The sequence below is a fragment of the Rhinatrema bivittatum genome, chromosome 3, assembly GCF_901001135.1.
Source record: "Rhinatrema bivittatum chromosome 3, aRhiBiv1.1, whole genome shotgun sequence".
Lineage (NCBI taxonomy): Eukaryota > Metazoa > Chordata > Amphibia > Gymnophiona > Rhinatrematidae > Rhinatrema > Rhinatrema bivittatum.
In genome coordinates, this window is record NC_042617.1 from 446,667,381 (window position 1) to 446,688,588 (window position 21,208).

Sequence of the window (21,208 nt, forward strand, 5' to 3'; positions counted from 1 at the left end):
GATTTGCAACCGAAGGAAGAGCCCCTGCACTGCGGTCTGATATCCTGCACATGTTTAGAGATAACAGTTCCATCCTGGGCTCCATCTGATGATGTTACCCTCTTGTTAGTACTGCCATTGTGTTTGTCTTTGGGGAAAAAAAGGTATCAATCTGCAAAGACTCCAGTTTTCTCCAATACCACTACTAGAACTCTGCACTCTCTCTTATATATAACATTTAGTAATACAAAAACCAAATTGTAAACCCTCTAGGGACAGGGAAATACCTCTAGTACTTGAATGTAATTCACTTTGAAGTGGCTAACGAATCACAAAAATCAGAATATAAATCAAAATTAAACAAACAAATGGGGCAAAGGTATCTCAAAAATTCTTTCCTTAAGAAAAAGGTTAAAATGTTCATTTAAAGTAGCAAGGTCTACGATTTGCCAAAAAAAAAAAAAAATAATTTTTTTTCTTATTGATATCTTTGAATTGTATATCGATTTGGTACACTTTGAGAGCATTTTGGAGGTGAGGTGTGAAACAAAAATAATTAAAATGTAAAATAAAAACAAACATTTAGCAAGGGACTGGCTTCATGGCTCAGCGTTAGTTGTGTGGTAGACCAAGGTTGAAACCTGGACCCATCTCCTGTTCCTTGGGCTGGTGGAGGCAACAACTGCAGCCTCTGAAAGGAAGTCCTAGCCACTGAACAGAGGCACAGTCTGGGCCTCTCAGCCAAGGCCCGTCACTGCAGTGATCAGGCTGGTGGGGTTAGGGAGCAGCCCTGGGTGAGCAAGGCATGTCCAAGCTGAAAGCCCAAAAATGAGCAGTTGAAAGCTATTGGGCTATAAAAACAATGACAATAAGATGTATTACAAGTATGAGGACAAAGGATGAAAAGAACCATATCAAGAACACTTATTACTGCAGCTAAAGTTGAAATTAATTCAAAAGCAAACATAATGGTTTGTGAGCCCTCTGCCTTTTTTTTCCTACCAAGAAGGGTCGTTCCTCTTACTCACAAGCAGGAGAAGCTAAAGATAAAAAGTGCAGGCATGTCCTTACCATTACATGCGCAGGAGGGAAGCTGCTTCTTTCGCTTACAGAAGGGAATGCACTCGCCACCTGCACATTTCCCCAGATCCACACACACGGTTTCATCGGCAGCATTACCAGGGGGTGGGCATTCACTGCTGTTACCTGCCGGGTGAGCAACACAGGAACACATTTACCCCTTTTACAGGGAAGAAAGAAAATGCAGACCTGACTCTGGTCGGAAGATGAGGAATAGTTTCTTTTAAAGGATAGCCAACATATCCTTACATCAGGGGATCTAGCCCTGCCATAAAATGAACTATGATAGAAAAAGAGGTGTGTCTTTTGGCAGGCCATTCACCTTGAAGCTCTGCCTGGCAGCTTCCCATCTACTGACGTGTGAGGGGAAAGACTTCTTCTACACAGCAATGCAGCTTCGCTGTCAGCGAGATGAGGCTTTATAGAGAGATTTAGCCCCTGATTCATCAACAATGCAGATAGGAAATTCTCTTCTGTGGCATTTCCTATCTAAAAGTCAGACTTGTCACTATTTAAAGAAGAAGCTAAATTACTACACTGTCTTTCTCACGGCTTACAAATAAGCATATTTAATGTGAGAAGGAAGTACTACTAAACATTTCTGTAGCGCTACACGACATACACAGCACTGTACAAACATACAAAAAGTCAGTCCCTGCTCAATAGAGCTTACAATCTAATAAGTCAAATATATAGGACAAGAGACTTGGGGGTATTTCATAAAGCAAGACAATGGTTAAAAAGAAAAGAAAGTTAGTTAACAAGACTAAAAGCAGACAATCAGGCATAAGATTTAAAAGCCGTTTCAAAAAGGTGGGTCTTTAGATGGGATTTAAACATGGAAAGAGAGGGAACATGATGCACCAGTTCAAGAAGACTATTCCAAGCACACGGTGCAGCCAGGTGGAAAGCACAGAGTTTGGAATTGGCAGTAGAGGAGAAAGGCACAGATAGGAGTGACTTATTCAACGAGTGGAATGCATGAGAAGGGGTGTAAATAAGTGAGGAGAGGTAGTGAGGTGCTGCAGAGTGAAGGCATTTGTAGGTGAGAAAGAGGAGCTTGAACTGTATATGCAGGCGTGGATAGGGGGCCAATTCAGTGACTTCAGAAGAAGGGTTATGTGAGCATAGCGACTTTGGCGAAAGATAAGTCGTGCAGCTGAATTTAGAACAGATTGCAGTGGAGAGAGATGACTTGCTAGGAGACCTGTGAGGAGCAGGGAGATATAGTCCCTGTCATCATGCAATTGTGACACCTAGTGGCCAGATTTAGGGCCCACAAATTGCAGAGGCTCCATAAGGAGCTCTGACTGTATGGCCTCCAGCCGAGGATTATTGTTGCAATGACTGGGCTAGATGATTTGAGAAGAGAAAAATCCCAGGGTGACTGCAAACAAAGTCTCATGGTGCCAGTTCCTAGCCCTGGAAGTCCAAAGGAGCAGGAGGAAACTGCTGACCTCCCTCACCACATTTCCCCCTCCTAAAAAATAAAAAAAAATTTGGGACTCTTGGAGTCAGCCATCTTGTATTAGAGAAATATAAACAATCTACTAGGAAAAAATTATACATTAAGTGGCATAAGAAAATAGAGAAATAAATGCAATAGTGAAAGGAACCAGTGCAGACTGGAACAGTTAGATCAGAAAATGGAAACATGCAGGTAAATATGTTAATTACCAGCATCCTCCATTAGCATTATGAAGCAGTGGAAAGAAAACAGCCCTGCTATTCTTACCCATATAAGATGTATACTTCTATTTCCATAAATAATTTGGATTGGAAACTGAACAAACGTTATCGACCAGTTCCAGCATATGACTTGCTTTTAGACTGGTCTATGTTACAGATGCAGTGTGGGCGTTATGCAAATTGCTCTTAGATCTAGATCTTAAGATATATTTTAAAAATTAAATTTGCATATTGATATTAAAACACCACTATACAGAAGTGTAGAGCAGAAGAATTTGCCTGTAAGGGCAATTAATATGAATGGATCAGTATCTCTCAGAAAAGCTCACTTACCAGTGCAGTAAGACTCTCCTTTGCAAGTAGCGTTAATGGCTTCCTGACACTTTTTCTGGGCAGTTTCAAACTGACAATTTTTACAGCAGGGACTGTTTCGATCACTAATGAAAATGGGAGAGGAAGAGAAGGAAAAGTTAACATTAAGTTTCCTTACCTGCTAATTTTCTTTTCCTAGAGGCCTAACAGACCAGCCCAGATACATGGGTTTTTCTCCCATACCAGCAGATTCAGACAGAAAGAATGTTTTGCTGGAAACAGCCTTGTAAGACACTGTGCCACCTGCAGCCCCCTTCAATATAAAACTCAAAAAGCAACCCCTTCCTGCAAGCAAGGGTAAAACAATAAAGCAGACGAACATTCAAATTACTATGCCCCTACAATTTAAAGGGATCCAAAACACAGATAACTACAAGAGCAGGATCACTGCTGGGTTTCTGGACTAATCTATTCGGATTCCAGGAAAGAAAATTATCAGGTAAGAAACCTAAATTTTACCTTCCTGATCATCCTTAACAGACCAGTCTAGATGCATGGAATGTAACTGTGAGAGACCCTGAAAGTCCTGCTCTTGGGATGCTTGCTCCATAAGTAGTAGCGTCCTGAGCCTGCATATCTAGATAATGCCTGGAAAAAGAATGGGAAGAGAATGTAGTGGCCCTAAAAATCTCCTGTGTGGGTCTAATGGAATGAGACATATGACCCTCTGGAACCTACAAACCTCTGCAAATGTATGCAGATGCTATGGTCTCCTTAATCCATCAAGCAATAGTGGTTTTCAAAGCCATCTGACCTTTCTTATGCTCACTTAACACCACAAACAAATGATCTGACAAGTGGAATTGGTTGGTCACACTCAAATACTGTAACGATGGTCTACGAACATCAAGTGAAGATCTACTGCCTCACCGCCAGAACTGGGCTGCCTCAAGACTGGCAGCTGCATCGACTGTTCCAGATGACATACCGAAATCACTTTTGGCAAAAAGGATGGTACCATGCAAATAGAAACACCCTCCAAAGTTACCTGTAAAAAAAACCAAACAAAAAAAAAAAATGACAAGGCCTGCAGCTCTGAAACTCACCTATCTAAACAAGATCATGAGAAACAGTCTTCAACATGAGATCCTTCAGTGACACCGTTTTAACAGGCTCATAACAGCAACATATTCAATGCCCACAAAACCAAATTAAGACTCCAAGAGGGCACTAGTTTCCTAACTAAAGAACACAACTGTTTAGCCCCTTAGAAAAAGCAAGTTGTATCAAGAAACTCCCTCGAATTTTACCATGGTAACAAGAAATCACTGTCACTTGTACTCGAGAGAATTCAAGGCTAGATTCCTTTGCAACTCCTTCTATAAGAAGGAAAGGATATCTGGAACCAATGCCCACAATAGGACTATCTGGCTTCTCTACACCAAACTTCAAAAACCATCAAACCCTAACATAGGCCATGGAAGTCACCTTTTCTGAGTAACCCCCTTCTCTCAAAAGCCAAACCTGCTGCTGACAAATCACTGATCCCTGATGCAACAACTCCTGAACATGATTGAACCTCTAAGGATCTTGCACACTGAAACACACCAAATCCGCAAACCATGATCTCTTGAGCCACTCAGGAGCGATGAGAATCGTCAATCCTTGGAGCTTCTGAATCCTTCGAACCACCTGGCCCCACCACTGGCCAAGGGCCAGTGGTGGGGCCAGGTAATTACAATTAAGCCCCCTGAAGCCACTCTTGGGCCAGAGCATGGAGCCCTGCTGAATCTGGTTCCCTTCTTCTGCTGAAAAACTGTGGATATTTGGCATTTTTGCACCATCGCCATGAAGTCCAACTGAGGATCTCCCTACTTAGACCAGATCAAGCTGAACGCAATACCCACCAATTCCCATTCTCCGAGATCTAAGTTGTGCCTGTCAAAAAATACGCTTGAATATTCTCTACTTTGGCACTATATACTGCAGAGATAGCTAGAAGATCAACAGTTTCACCTCTGTGGAAACCACTTCACTCTTCGCTCCCTCCTATATAAGCTACTGCCATCTCATTGTCCGAGAACACACTCGCTTTCCCTCGCATTAGTGGCAGAAATTCCAGCAAAGCCCTCCTGATCGCCCTCGTCTTTAGGTGATTGATGGGTCATGACCTCTCCCTCCAGAGTCCCTGCGCTGTCTGCCCCCGACAATGGACTCCCCAACCACTGAGATTTGCATCTGTCACCACCAACCACTCTAGAATGTTCAATTCCAGTCCCCTGGACAAATAGATTATTAAGAGCCACCAGATTAGACTGCATCTAGCTTCCAATTAAAGGAGTAACTGGACCTCATAACCCTGAAACAGAGGATTCCAATCAGACAGGACAGCCCTCTGCAAATGGATACATGTGAGCCACTGCCCAGGGAATCAAATCCAGGGTAGATACCATTAACCCCAGCACCTGCTTGTAATCCCATGCCCTAGGCACAGACAATCTCAGGAACTGATGAACCTGAGACTGAATCCAGTCTATCCTATCTGCCCTCAGAAATACTTTCCCTCCAGGGTGTCAGACGTGAGCTCCCAGATATTCCAGGACCTGAGAGAGCTGAAGCTTGCTCTTGGAAGTGTTGATAACGCAACCCAAATCCTGAAAAAACTGGACCACCCTGGAGGTAACTGATTGACTCTTGCCCAGATTAACTAGTCGTTGAGATAAGGATAAACCAGCATTCCTTCTCTTTGGAATGCCACCACGGAAAAAGTTCTGGGACTATCATGAGACCGAAAGGCAGAACCTGAATTTAGAAATACTTTCCCCAAGATCACAAACCATAGAAACCTTTGATGATTCTTTTGAATCAGAATATGGACACACCCTTCAGATAGATCTACGGACTAAGGTACTCTCCCCCTTGCAAACTGCCACAATCACTGACCGAAGGGTTCCCATGTGAAAACACAGGCCTCTCAATGCTGCGTTCACCTTTTCTAGACCCAAGATAGGCTGGAACACACCCTCCCCTTCTTCAGCACTACTATGTAAACGGAACAGCTACCCTGATCCAACCCTCTTCAGCACCAGCACTACCACCGCCAACTGGAGAAGACAGTCCAGGGTGTCCAGCACTGCAACCTTGTTTTCTTCCAAAATACAGGCGTTAACTATGAAAACATTGAACATCAGCTATGCAAAATCTAAGGCCTAACCATTCTTTATGACAAACAGAACCCACTGATCTGTTGTAATGTGGGTGCACACCTCGTAAAATTGGGGCAACTGTCCCCTATTTTATGACATGAGAAATGGACCCCTTGACTTCCACCGCATGGACCTACTTGTTCCCAGGCCTCCCCCTGCACATTCCTGAGTACCCTTTTGACTTGAATGAAAGAACTGAGGCCTACTCCTTCCTTGCCTTTGACTATAAGAGGAATTTGAGGATACCGCAGACCTCCACAGATAGCAGCATTTAACATCCCTAAACAGAGGCCTGCTGGGAAGCCCTTTTCAAAAAGATTTGGGTTTATTCTCAGGAAGCTTAAGTGACTTGGAATTACCATAATGCTTCATCAGCTTCTCCAAATCCTCTCTGAAAAGTAGCTTCTCCTTAAAGGGTAACTTCCTCAGGCGGACTTTGACCAGACATCCTCTGACCAGTTACATAATCACAATAGCCACTTGGCTCACACTGAAGCAACCATTCCCCTAAATTTATACAGGGTATCTGTGAGAAAGGTGAGACCAGACTCCAATCTTTCCGCCTCCTTGTGTCCTCCAAAAACCCCACCGGTACCTGTTGTGCCCATTTCAAGCAGGTCCTAGTCATGTAGCTACTACACACCACTGCTCACAGAGCCAAAGTGGCCATCTTGAAAGCTCTGCTTAAGAAAAACCTCAATTTTCCTATCCTGTCTGTCCATCCCTGAAAGGAATGGTGATCTTTATAGTAACTGCCGAAACCATTGCTAACTTTAGGGATGGATCCACTTTAGGGAACTTCAGAAGCTCTAAGCAGATGATACAGCTTGTATCCTCCAGTAGAGAATACAGTCTGGCCACAGCCTGGCCCACTCTGAAATCCACTTCTGGAGTTCCCCACTCCACAGAAACTAGAGCTTTCTTGATGCTATAGAAAGGAAAGGCCCTTGTCAGGCTCTGAAATACCTCCAAGATCGGATCCTCATTCCTGGCCAAAGTTCCATGTGTTGCTCTTTAATGCCTAACTCCACCAGCTCCTGAGGAATTAAGGCAGGTAGTTCCACTCTCGAACAACTGAACCATCAGGGAATCATCCCTTTCTGCCATGGAATCTCCTCCCTCCTTCAGAGGGGAATCATCTGGATCCTCCTCCACTCCTTTTCCAGGCAATAGCCTCCTCTGAACCACATGATGTGTCATCCTAGTCAGGCTCAACTTCCTTCCTAGTCTTCTTAGGATGGGGCAAGCATGTCTGGAAGAGGGGCAGAGGAAGACTCTCTAGATCCAGACTTTTTCCTTGAAACACTTCGCTTCATTAAGTAAGCCTGGTGCATTAATAAGACAAACTCAGGAAATCATGGCTCCTCAGGAGAGGAATCCCTCTGTTCCAGAGCTGCCACTTCTCCCCAGGACCATACACACAAGAAAGGGCCCGAGGATAACACCAGAGGACCCCAAACTCTACAACCACAATCTGAGCTGTTTGCACTGGGACACTGTTAGAGGCCTGCAATCACTCCTCTCCCAATGCTACTGATGCTGAGCTCATCCTTAGAGTTTCTTGTACCAGTCTCCATGGAGTCACTGGGGCAATCTTCACCCCCCCCCCCCTTCCTCCATCTGGTAAATGCCTGGCAAAGCCCCAAGCCATGACAGCCCACACATGCAGGACATTTTTTTCCATGTTCGGGAATGGCCGCCATTTTGAATGAGCCATATGACTCGCTTGAAGACCTACCATCCAGAAACAAGCTGCTTCTGCATTGCTCAAAAGAAAACATTGATCTGACTCATTTCCCTGCAATGTGGGACAGAGAGACCTCCAAAATCCTCCTAGGTGCCCTGAAATTGCCAACACAGATCTCTACTGACCACAATTCTCCTGCCTCGGCTCCTGCTCTTTTTTTTTTAAACTCTTAAAGAAACAGGCTAACTATTAAAGTCAAAGTGGAAATACTTCTCTGCATGAAGTCTTCAGCCTCCCAGGAGCCAGGGCCTCAAAAAGGGAGGAGGAGGAGGTAAAAAGGGAACTAGAACCACTGGTTTTCAAACCACCTCCATTACCAAGACTCAGCTATCTGAAAAGGGTCACTGACTCTCTACTCACCCTATTCTCAGAGTGTGGAAAGGGACCAAGTAATCCTGTCCCATGCCACCAGCCAGATCTTCCACTAAATTTCCAGACTGCAGGTTCGGCACCTCTACCATCTGCTGGAGACAGAGAAATACTAAAGAGGCTGCAGGTGGCACAGTTCCTTATAAGGCTGTTGTAAGCAAAGCTTTCTTTCTCTCTCTCTCCATCTGCTGGTCAGGGAGAAAACCCCATTCATCTGGATTGGTCTGATAAGGACAAGCAAGAAGTCAATTCTTCAATATACAAATTATTTTTCTCAACGAAACAATCCAAAAGCTGCATAAAGCAAATGTTGCTTACCTGTAACAGGTGTTCTCACAGGACAGCAGGATGTTAGTCCTCACATATGGGTGACATCATCAGGATGGAGCCCAATCACGGAAAACTTCTGTCAAAGTTTCCAGAACTTTGACTGGCCCCTACTGGGCATGCCCAGCATGGCACTAACCCTGCAGCCAACAGGGGTCCCCCTTCAGTCTTGTTTTGAAAGCTACAGACAGTGCCGAAAAATAAAATAAGAAAACGAACCCAACACCGCGGGGCGGCAGGCGGGTTTCGTGAGGACTAACATCCTGCTGTCCTATGAGAACACCTGTTACAGGTAAGCAAGATTTGCTTTCTCACAGGACAAGCAGGATGGTAGTTCTCACATATGGGTGAGTACCGAGCTGAGGATGTCCGAACATGCACCAAATGTAACCAACGGCGTGCAACAGGCACAACAACTGGGGTGGAATTTGGTAGAGGGCATCCTGAACCCTACCGGGCAGGCGGAAGGGTGTGGGTACGTCACGTTGGGAATAGGTTGCGGAGGACAGATTGGCCGAAGATGGAATCCTGTCTTCCGGTTTTGTCCAAGCAACAGTGGGCTGCGAAAGTGTGGAGTGAGCTCCAGGTGGCAGCCCTGCAAATGTCAGGAAGCGGCACCGATCGTAGGTGTGCCACTGAAGTCGCCATGGCCCTCACAGAGTGTGCTTTAACATGGTCTTGGAAAGGAATGCCTGCTTGCTGATAGCAAAAAGATATGCAGTCTGCCAACCAGGAAGAGAGAGTCTGCTTACCCACAGGTTGCCCTAATTTGTTGGGATGAATAACTGAGTGCTCTTCCTGTGGGCAACTGTACGGTCTAGGTAGAACGCTAGAGCCTGTTCCCCGGGGTTGGAGTGGGGCCTGGGGAAGAAGATAGGTAGTATGATGGATTGATTAATGTGAAACTCCGAAACTACCTTAGGTAAAAATTTTGGGTGAGTGCGGAGTACCGCCCGGTCCTGCAGGAGTTTAGTGTAAGGCAGATAGGTAACTAGGGTCTGTAACTCACTAACCCTGCGAGCTGAAGTGATAGCTAAAAGGAAAATCACTTTCCATGCGAGATATTTTAGGTCACAGGCGTGAAGAGGCTCGAATGGAGGTTTCATGAGCTGACCGAGAACCAGATTAAGGTCCCAAGAAGGGGCCGGAGGACGTAACGGTGGCTAGATATGGAGCAAGCCTTTAAGAAAGCGTGTTACAAGGGGTTGTACCGATATAGGGACATCCCCGACACCTTTATGGAAGGCGGCTACCGCACTGACATGCATCATGATTGAAGATGTCTTTAGGCCTGATTCCGATAAATGCCAGAGATAGTCCAAAAATCTTGGGATTGGACAGGAAAAGGGATCAAGGGACTGTGAAGAACACCATGATGTTTACCTTTTCCATTTATAGGAATAAGACTTTCTTGTGGAAGGCTTCCGTGAAGCATTCAGGACACGAGAAACCGAATCTGAAAGGTTAAGTGGCTGAAGGATTAACCTTTCAACATCCATGCAAGTATCTTGCCTACGCCTTGTATATTCCTGTAAATAGTCCGTTGCAGTTTTTATTTATTGCTTTAATTCCTCCACCTCCTGCTCTTTGTATACTCCTCCTTGTTCGCCCTCCCTGTTCATTGTAATTTCTACCTTTAAAGTTACATTGTAAACCGGTATGATGTATGCATACTAATACCGGTATATAAAAGTTTTTAAATAAATAAAATAAATAAATAAATAAATGCCATCAGGGACAAGGCCTGAAGATTGGGATGGCGTAGACATCCGTCGTTCTGAGTGATCAGAAGCGGGTCCTTTTCCAAGGGAATGTGCCTGCGGATGGAGAGATCCTGAAGTATGGGGAACCACACTTGGCGTGGCCAGTAAGGTGCTATCAGGATCATGGTTCCCTTGTCCTGACGTAACTTCACGAGAGTCTTTGAAAGAAGAGGAAGTGGAGGGAATGCATAAAGCAGACCGGCTGTCCATGAGAGGGAGAATGCATCTCTGGGCTGAGAGCGCTCGCTTCGAATGAGGGAGCAGTAATTGTCCACTTTGTGGTTCCGAGGGGACGCAAAGAGGTATATCTGGGGGTATCCCCATTGGCGAAAGATTGAGGTCGCCACCGAGGGGTTGAGCGACCACTCGTGCGGTTGGAAGACACGACTCAGTTTGTCTGCCAAGACATTGTGCACTCCCGGCAAGTAGGTGGCCCTGAGGTACATCGAGCGGGAGAGCGCTTCCGCCCAAATCTGCGCAGCTTCCTGACACAGAAAGAAGGAGCCTGTGCCTCCCTGTTTGTTGATGTACCACATGGCCACCTGATTGTCCGTCTGAATCAGGATGACATGATTTGATAAGTAATCCTGAAAAGCTCTGAGAGCATACTGCATTGCTCGAAGCTCCAGGAAATTTATCTGGTGTTTGGCTTCCTCTGGAGACCAAGATCCTTGTGTCTGTAGATCGTTCACATGAGCTCCCCAGCCGAGGTTGGAAGCAACGGTGGTGAGAATGAGGTGAGGATCTGGCACTTGAAAGGGCAGTCCCTGGAGGAGATTGTTCTGATCTTTCCACCAGGCGAGAGACAGACTGAGTGCATCGGTGATGTGGACAATGGTTGACAAAGGCTGAGTCGCTTGAAGCCATTGTGACCTCAGAGTCCAATGCATTTTCTCGTGAAGTTACGAGAAAAAGGCTTTTTCTCGTAATTGACGAGAAATCCTGGAGAAATTAGAGTGTGTAGGGTCAAATCCAGGGACGATCGAGCGGCTTGCTGGGATGGGGCCCTGATTAACCAGTCGTCTAAATAGGGGTAGACGTGAACACCTTCTTTCCTGAGAAAGGCTGCGGCAACTACGAGACATTTGGTAAAGACTCGTGGTGCTGATGCTAGGTCGAATGGAAGCACCCGGTATTGATAGTGCCTTGGGCCTACTAAAAACTGGAGGTACTTGCGATGAGCTGGAGCTATTGCAATGTGGGTGTATGCGTCCTGGAGGTCCAGAGAGCAGAGCCAGTCTCCTCTTTGTAGAAGAGGCAGAAGCGAGCCCAAGGTTCCATCTTGAACATTTCCCGCTGGAGGTACTTGTTGAGGGCACGTAGGTCCAGAATTGGATGAAGTCCCCCGGATTTTTTCGGGATCAAAAAGTACTGGGAATAGAACCCTAGACCTTGTTGTGAAAAAGGAACGGGTTCTATTTGCTCTTAACTGGAGAAAAAGGGAAACCTCCTGCTCCAGAAGGACAGAGTGGTCAGTTACTCTCCATGCTTGTAGAGCTGGGTAGTCCGGTGGAAGAGCAAGAAAGTTCAGGTGGTAACCCTGAGCAATGATTGCTAGCACCCATTGGTCAGTTGTGATTGATTGCCACATTCCATGAAAGTGGCATAATCGACCTCCTACTGGAATGCCTGGCAGAGGGATCAGGCTGCTCCTCTCCGAGTGAAAGTCAAAAACCTGAAGCAGGCCCCGGCTGGGGAGCTACTTGTGGCTTTTGCTTCCAGGGCTGGCGAGGCTGAGATTTTTGATAAGGCCTCGTAACTCGGGACCTTGTTGGTGGGGGATAGTACTTCTTTGGGCGGAAGAATGACTTCTTAAGAGTCCTTCTTGAAGGGTTGTCTAGAAGGGAAGTCAGAAGGTATCGATGAGAGCTGTTTGAGGGTCTCATGATGGTCCTTACTCAGCCACTATTTGCTGAATCTGTTCACCGAATAGATTATCTCCTATACAGGGCAGGTCAGAGAGCCTGTCTTGTACTTGGGCCTGGCTCAAGAAGACTTGAAAATATTAAGCGGAGTCAGAGAAAGGTTTCATACATAGCGTAGGTGCCCTGCACCTGTGTAAGGTGAACTTATAATCATCAACCTTCCTCCTCCTCCTCAATGATTTTTAAATAATTATTTTTTGAGAATTTTATATATAAACTTGTGTTGTCCCCAACACCTGAAGGACTCTTCCGTGGCGATGTAATATTTAAATGCGTGACCGCAAAACTCTATTCCATAGTACTCAATGAGAATGTCAATAAAGGGTATAAAAACAGACTTCCCCGATAGTGGTTGGTGTGTCCATCTTCTTACAAATTATCCCAACATGTTTCAGACAAGGATGCCTTTCCTCAGGGGGTTCGATGTGTACCAGAACCAACTTCACGGAGTCTGCAACCCTCTCCTCGACAATTTCTCAGAGCTCAAAAATGTTGTGCCACAAGGCGATCTTCCTCCGTCGATCTTCCTCCGTCGATCTTCCTGGCGATCGACGGAGGAAGATCGCCTTGTGGCACAACATTTTTGAGCTCTGAGAAATTGTCGAGGAGAGGGTTGCAGACTCCGTGAAGTTGGTTCTGGTACACATCGAACCCCCTGAGGAAAGGCATCCTTGTCTGAAACATGTTGGGATAATTTGTAAGAAGATGGACACACCAACCACTATCGGGGAAGTCTGTTTTTATACCCTTTATTGACATTCTCATTGAGTACTATGGAATAGAGTTTTGCGGTCACGCATTTAAATATCACATTGCCACGGAAGAGTCCTTTGCGGTCACGCATTCAAATATTACATCGCCACGGAAGAGTCCTTCAGGTGTTGGGGACAACACAAGTTTATATATAAAATTCTCAAAAAATAATTGTTTAAAAATCATTGAGGAGGAGGAGGAAGGTTGATGATTATAAGTTCACCTTACACAGGTGCAGGGCACCTACGCTATGTATGAAACCTTTCTCTGACTCCGCTTAATATTTTCAAATTTATGCATATCACTTAAAACTTTTTACCACTGGTAGCGTAGGTATTGACTTTATTTCAAAAATATTAGAGCACACATTATTCACTCTAAAAGTTTATTTAATTGGATAGCGACAGAGCTCTGCTCTTGATTGTTTTTGTCTAATATAGTAGGTCGCTGTACAGGTGTATTTTTTGATATTGATTAGGTCTGTCAAGAAGACTTGAGCCAGGCCCAACGTCTTGCTGAAATGGCAGCTGCAGACACTCTAGTGGAGGTGTCGAAGATATCGTAAGCTGTTCTTATCTCATGCTTCCCTGCCTCAAACCCTTTGTTGACAAGGGTCTGAAGATGTTCTTGGAATTGGTCTGGCAGGGTTTCTGAGAAATCCTGTATTTGCTTGGAAATGACCCTGTTGTATTGGGTCATGTACAGCTCGTAAGAAGCAATTCTGGATATGAGCATGGCCCCTTGAAACACTCGTCGACCAATATTGTCTAGGAATTTGTGTTCCTTGACAGGAGGGATAGAGGAGTGTGGCTTCGTCTTTTGCTTTCTTTTGAGCTGATTCCACCAAAACTGAGTGGTGGTCAAGCAGGGATTTCTGAAAGCCAGGGGCTGACTGTACTAGATAAGTAGTGTCTGCCTTTCTGTGTACTGGAGCAATTGATCCAGGATTTTCCCAGTTCTTTTTGAGGAGGTCAAGAAGAACTTGATGAATGGGAATAGAAGTGATCACTTTAGGGGCATCCAGGAATTGGAGAAGCTTCATCATCTGGTGCCTATCATCTTGCTCCGTCTGAAGTTGAAAAGGGACCGATTCTGACATTTCCTTCACAAAATTAATGAAAGAGAAGTCCTCTGGAGGAGAACGCTTCCTGTTTTCAGTAGGAGAAGGAGGTGAAGGTAAATCATCGGTGTCTGTGGAAGTATCATCATCCCACGTGTCATAAGGATCAGCAGGCTGACCTGTAGGATGAGAAGGGGGTTGGATACCCGAAGGACCCGGCTGAGGCTCCGAGAAAATCGAAGGAATCGCCGGGGCACCGTGTACACCCTGGGGGGCATCGGTGCCGGCATCGAAGGCATCAATGGCACCGATGTGTGTATCGCCCCCGATGAATGAGTCGGTGGCGAGGGACGACATGGAAACATAGAAACATAGAAACATAGAAATGACGGCAGAAGAAGACCAAATGGCCCATCCAGTCTGCCCAGCAAGCTTCCCTCATTTCTTTTCTCATACTTATCTGTTTCTCTTAGCTCTTGGTTCTAATTCCCTTCCACCCCCACCATTAATGTAGAGAGCGGTGATGGAGCTGCATCCAAGTGAAATATCTAGCTTGAGTAGTTAGAGGTAGTAGGGGTAGTAACCGCCGCAATAAGCAAGCTACACCCATGCTTATTTGTTTTTACCCAGATTATGTTATACAGCCCTTATTGGTTGTTTATCTTCTCCCCTGCCGTTGAAGCAGGGAGCTATGCTGGATATGCGTGAGGTATCAGTTTTTTTCTTCTCCCCTGCCGTTGAAGCAGAGAGCTATGCTGGATATGCATTGAAAGTGAAGTATCAGGCACATTTGGTTTGGGGTAGTAACCGCCGTAACAAGCCAGCTACTCCCCGCTTTGTGAGTGTGAATCCTTTTTTCTTCTCCCCTGCCGTTTAAGCAGAGAGCTCTGCTGGATGTGTGAAGTAACAGTTTTTCTTTTCCCCTGCTGTTGAAGCAGAGAACTATGCTGGATATGCATTGAAGTGAAGTATAAGAATGGAGTGATCAAGCTAGTTGAAAGGCATCAGGAATAGAGGAAGGTGGAGGTAGTAATTTGGATATTTGGTTTGGGGTAGTAACCGCCGTAACAAGCCAGCTACTCCCGTCTTTGTGAGTGCAAATCCTTTTTTCCACATTTCCTCTTGCTGTTGAAGCTTAGAGTGATGTTGGAGTCACAGTAACCATGTGTATGTTTATTGAATAAGGGTATTGTCTCCAGGCAGTAGCCATCATTCTGGCGAGTCACCCACTCTTCATTGGCGGCCTCTTGACTTTATGGATCCACAGTGTTTATCCCACGCCCCTTTGAAGTCCTTCACAGTTCTGGTCTTCACCACTTCCTCCGGAAGGGCATTCCAGGCATCCACCACCCTCTCCGTGAAGAAATACTTCCTGACATTGGTTCTGAATCTTCCTCCCTGGAGCTTCAAATCGTGACCCCTGGTTCTGCTGATTTTTTTCTTATGGTAAAGGTTTGTCGTTGCCTTTGGATCATTAAAACCTTTCAAGTATCTGAAAGTCTGTATCATATCACCTCTGCTCCTCCTTTCCTCCAGGGTGTACATATTTAGATTCTTCAATCTCTCCTCGTACGTCATGCGATGAAGATCCTCCACCTTCCTGGTCGCCCTTCTCTGTACCGCTTCCATCTTGTCTTTGTCTTTTTGTAGATACGGTCTCCAGAACTGAACACAGTACTCCAGGTGAGGCCTCACCAAGGACCTGTACAAGGGAATAATCACTTCCCTTTTCTTACTCGATATTCCTCTCTCTATGCAGCCCAGCATTCTTCTGGCTTTTGCTATCGCCTTGTCGCATTGTTTCGCAGACTTCATATCATTAGACACTATCACCCCAAGGTCCCTCTCCTGCTCCGTGCACGTCAGCCTTTCCCCCCCCATCGAATACAGTTCATTCGGATTTCCGCTCCCCATATGCATGACTTTGCACTTCTTGGCATTGAATCTCAGCTGCCATATCTTCGACCACTCTTCCAGTTTCCTTAGATCCCGTCTCATTCTCTCCACTCCTTCCGGCGTGTCCACTCTGTTGCAGATCTTAGTGTCATCCGCAAAAAGACAAACCTTACCTTCTATCCCGTCCGCAATGTCGCTCACAAAGATATTGAACAGGACCGGTCCCAACACCGATCCTTGCGGTACACCACTTAAAACCGCTCTCTCTTCAGAGAAGGTTCCGTTTACCGTCACACATTGTCTTCTGTCCGTCAACCAATTTGCAATCCAGGTCACCACCTTGTCACTCACTCCCAAGCTTCTCGTTTTATTCACCAGTCTCCTGTGCGGAACCGTATCAAAAGCTTTGCTGAAATCCAAGTATATGACATCGAGCGCTCTTCTTTGGTCCAATTCCTTGGTTACCCAGTCAAAAAAGTCAATCAGATTTGTCTGACAGGATCTTCCCCTGGTGAATCCATGTTGCCTCTGGTCCATCAATTCTCCGGACTGTAGATAGTTCACTATTCTCTCTTTCAGCAGAGACTCCATTACTTTTCCCACCACCGAAGTGAGGCTAACCGGCCTGTAGTTGCCAGCCTCCTCCCTGTTCCCACTCTTGTGAAGCGGGACCACCACCGCTCTTCTCCAGTCTCTCGGCACCACTCCCGTTTCTAGGGATCTATTGAACAGGTCACACAGCGGACCCGCCAGAACATCTCTGAGCTCCCTCAATATCCTTGGATGAATCCCATCAGGCCCCATGGCTTTGTCCACTTTCAGGTTCTTTAGCTCTTCCCACACATTTTCTACTGTAAAAGGATTTTCATCTATTCCACTTCCCTCCAGTTTCTTGTTGTGTAGAGATGGTCCTTCTCCAGGGTCTTCTTTAGTGAACACAGAGCTGAAGTATTCGTTTAATATTTCTGCCATTTCTTCGTCTCTCTCCACACATTGATCATTACCACCTTTCAATTTCACTATACCACTTTGGACCTTTCTCTTTTCGCTGATGTATCTGAAAAATGTTTTGTCACCATTTTTATCTCCTTGGCAATCCTCTCTTCTGCTTGATTTTTTGCCAACTTGATTGTTTTCTTCGTCTCCCTCAGTTGATACAAATATTCTTCTTTGTGCTCCTCCCTTTGGGATCCTTTATATTTCTTGAATGCTGTTCTTTTAGCTTTAATTTTGTCAGCCACCTCCTTTGAGAACCAGATAGGTTTCAATTTTCTTTTGCTTTTCTTTATGTTTCTAACATATAGAGCAGTTGCCTTGGTGATTGCTCCTTTTAGATTGGTCCACTGCTGATCCACATCTCTCTCGTTCTCCCATCCTTTAAGTTCTTCCTCCAGGTACTTTCCCATTTCCTCAAAGTCTGTGTTTTTGAACTGTAAAACTCGGGTCTTTGTGGTTCTTTTCCCTATTCTATTAGTGATATTAAACCATACCGTTCGATGATCACTGCTGCTGAGGTGGGCGCCCACCTGGACATCTGAGACATTATCTGCATTATTGAGCAATAAGTCGAGTATAGCACCTTCTCTCGTGGGTTCCAACACCAATTGTTTGAACAAAGATACTTGCATGGCATCCATTATTGCTCTACTATTTTTAGTTTCTGCAGATGGGATTTTCCAGTCTACATCTGGCATATTAAAGTCACCCACGATCACCACTTCTCCCTTCTTACCTATCTTATGGATGTCTTCAATCAGATCTCTGTCCAGCTCTTCCTTTCGGTTTGGAGGCCTGTAAACCACTCCAATATAAATGGACACTCCGTCATCTTTTTTTAGGTCGACCCATAGAGCTTCTTCTTTACCCCAACTTCCTTGTAGCTCAGATGCTTGGATGTTGTTTCTGACATAAAGAGCCACACCTCCCCCTTTTCTATCCTCTCTGTCCTTCCTTAACAAGTTGTAGCCTGGTATTGTTGTATCCCATTCATGAGATTCTGTGAACCATGTTTCTGTGATAGCAACAATGTCCAATTCTGCCTCAGCCATTAGGGCCTGCAGATCTGGGATTTTATTTCCCAAACTATGAGCATTTGTGGTCATAGCCTTCCAGGTACTCTCTTTAAGGTTATTGCTTTTCCTGGACTCCTGATGAGATATTAGTTGAGATTTGTTATTCACTTTACTCTTTCTGTTTGTAGTTGTGCCACTGTTGACAGAGTTATCCATCTCAATTAGATTTTTCTTTTGGTTATGGATCTTGAAATACTGCATGCATTGTGTTTTTTCTCTCTTTTCTGGTAATACTGCAATGTTTTTCTCAAGAACTTCCTCAGTTTTTAATATAGAGAGGGCTTGTTCTTTTTGCATTTGGTACATTGTGTGTCTCCTTATCACAGGTCTAATTCTACCAGAGCCCACTGTAATCCTGGATTGTAAAGAATTTCTTAATGACCTGTTTGAGTGGGAGGGTGTACCTGTTGGCTGCCCATCTGTCAAGAATGGGTGACTGTGGGTCCTACCTGAGCCTAATGGATCTCCTTTTCTTGACTCCTGGTTTTTCTGTGATATTGGGGAATTATTATCTGTGTAATGCAATGTGGGTGTAATACTTTTAATTGAAGCTAATTGAGCTTTTATCTCAGTCAACTCCATTTTCAAGGAAGAGAGTTGTGCACAAATTGGGCAAGCTCTAAGTTTCCAGATGCTTTCCCTCAGAATAAAGGCTCTACAGCAGTTACATTGGATAGTCCTCATCTTGGTAGTTTGTGATTTGTATTTCCTTGACTGTTACCAATGTACTAATTTATCTCGCTGCCAATGGGAAGTTAGGCAGTCTTTATTAGAAAACAAGCCCCAGGGGTGGGTGGGTAGAGGGGTAGGGAGGGAGGGAGTCAAACAGTTTAGCCTGGGACAAGCTGGGTAAAGTAGGGCACTTCTGGACTGTTGCCTTTGCTTTTGGTCAATTGTTTTAAAAAACAGTCTTTATGCCCCAATTTTTTAGTTTGAACCGATTTTTTGTGCCAACTAACTCCAAGGGAGAGTTTAAAAGGTGTTTTAAAAGCTGGAGAGCTGTCTACTTGGAGGTTTCTTTTTTTGGTTTGTTTTTTTTTTTTTCCTTCTAGCTTTATTCAAACAGCAAATCAACTACTAGATTAATAACTTACTATAAATGGCATCGATGGCTGAGGCAATATTCCCGAAGGAGGAATGCGGAACGTGTTTCTCCTCCCGATGAAGCTGTCATCGGTGAGCGCACCGGAGCCATCGAAGACCCGGTAATCACCGGTGGAAGGGCAGTCATGAGCGCCTCCATCCGGGATAGCAGCGGTGCCAGCGCTGCTGGAATCGGGTCGATGACCAGTTCTACTCTCGGTGCCGGTGTTGGTGCCGGAGGAACCTGGAGTCGTTGCATCGCCTTGTCGATGGCCTCCTGGACCAGCCGGTCCAGTTCTTCCCGGAGACCTGGGGCAATCAGCCCCGGCTCCGTGACGGAAGAGGGAGGCTGAGGCACAGACGGAGGGACCACCTTTACAGGCGGAATCGCGACTCCCAAACCCCGATCAGGGTGAGGGTGGCCTCGATGTCCCGGTCGCAGGAGTGGTCGGTGCCGTTCCTGGACGGGGCTTCTTCAGGTGGTGGCTCGGACGGTGGCGAGGTCGATGGATTCGCTCCCTTGACGGTCCGAGACTTATGATGCCGATGTTTCTCCCTTGCGATCCCCTCGATCTTGAGGGGGAGAAACGGGAGTCGATGGCCGTGAAGACGTCTATGGCGGACGGTTGTCGATGGTGGTGCGACGCCAACGGTGCCGGTTCCAATGACGTCGATGCGATGGACGGCGTCTGGGTGTGAGCACGGAAAAGGAGTCCCATCTTCTCCATTCTGGCTTTGCGACCTTTTGGTGTCATAAGGGCACATTTGGTGCAAGTCAGGACATCATGCTCATGGCCTAAACACATTACACAGACTACATGAGGGTCTGTGATAAGACATGGTGCGAGTACAGTCCGGGCACCGACGAAAACCCGACGCCATGTCCATAGAAAAAAATCGAGCCGCGGTACGTCGACGGCCAGTAGGCCGCGAGGGCCAAACTCGACGGTAATCGATGAAACTCGGTGAAAAAACTTACCAGAGTACCGCGGCCTGGGTAAAGTTAGAGGAGGGACCCCTGTGGGGCAATTTAATTTTAATTAACTCCGTGAGGAAAGAATCTCTTCAGAGCTCCTAAACCGCGAGGCTACTGCTGTGCGGAAAAAAGAAGACTGAAGGGGGACCCCTGCTGACTGCATGGTTAGTGCCATGCTGGGCATGCCCAGTAGGGGCCAGTCAAAGTTCTGGAAACTTTGACAGAAGTTTTCCGTGATTGGGCTCCATCCTGATGATGTCACCCATATGTGAGGACTACCATCCTGCTTGTCCTGTGAGAATACATCCTGCAACAAGCACCTGTGATGGTGGGACACAGCTCCCTTCAGAGCTACTTCCATCGCCAAGCTTTGACCAAGTGTAAGCTGTCAATGGAAAGACAGGTTGTGGCTCTTCTGCATCCCATCAGCAGTAAAGACTGCCTAGGTCTGCCAGAGACACAGGACTCTCTGAGCAGCTAAATCAAACCTGCTCGCACTTCTCAGCAGTGCAAAGCATTAAACCACTGGTCTGGCATTAAACCACTGGTCTGGCAGCACCACGCATACTCTGACCAAAACATAAGCATTACCACACTTGCTGTCATTATGAAATAATTATGAAAATGCTTTTGAAGAAAAAAAAAGTAGCACCAAAAAGGGGGTAAGTTTTAACACACAAGTATTAACAACAACAAAAAAAAGACGGATAAGGAGTTCGCTGTTAATCGAAATCGCCTTTATTTGTTCAAATATTTAATTTCTGAGGAGATGTTAAAGGTTTTGAAAGCTCCTCCTTAGCCACCTTCACATAATTAAATATCCTGGGGAGCCACTGGGTTTACCCCATGACAGTCTCCGCAAGCATTACACAGATACATATCGAGCACGAAAGATTCAAGTGTGAACAGAGGGAAGGAGTTTTTGAAACAAGGCCATGATTCAAGGGTGCATACACTGCAATGTTAACACA

The 21,208-nt window shown here is 45.6% G+C and overlaps 1 protein-coding gene across 1 annotated transcript in view; it reads right to left on the bottom strand.

The window, feature by feature from the left end:
* The window catches only part of ADAM17 (ADAM metallopeptidase domain 17), a 204,536-nt gene that overhangs the window by 33,438 nt on the left and 149,890 nt on the right, over positions 1 to 21,208 (bottom strand). Inside the window, 2 exon segments of the mRNA XM_029595847.1 lie at positions 1,051 to 1,185; positions 3,082 to 3,185. Of these exon segments, the coding sequence (XP_029451707.1) occupies positions 1,051 to 1,185; positions 3,082 to 3,185 (239 nt within the window).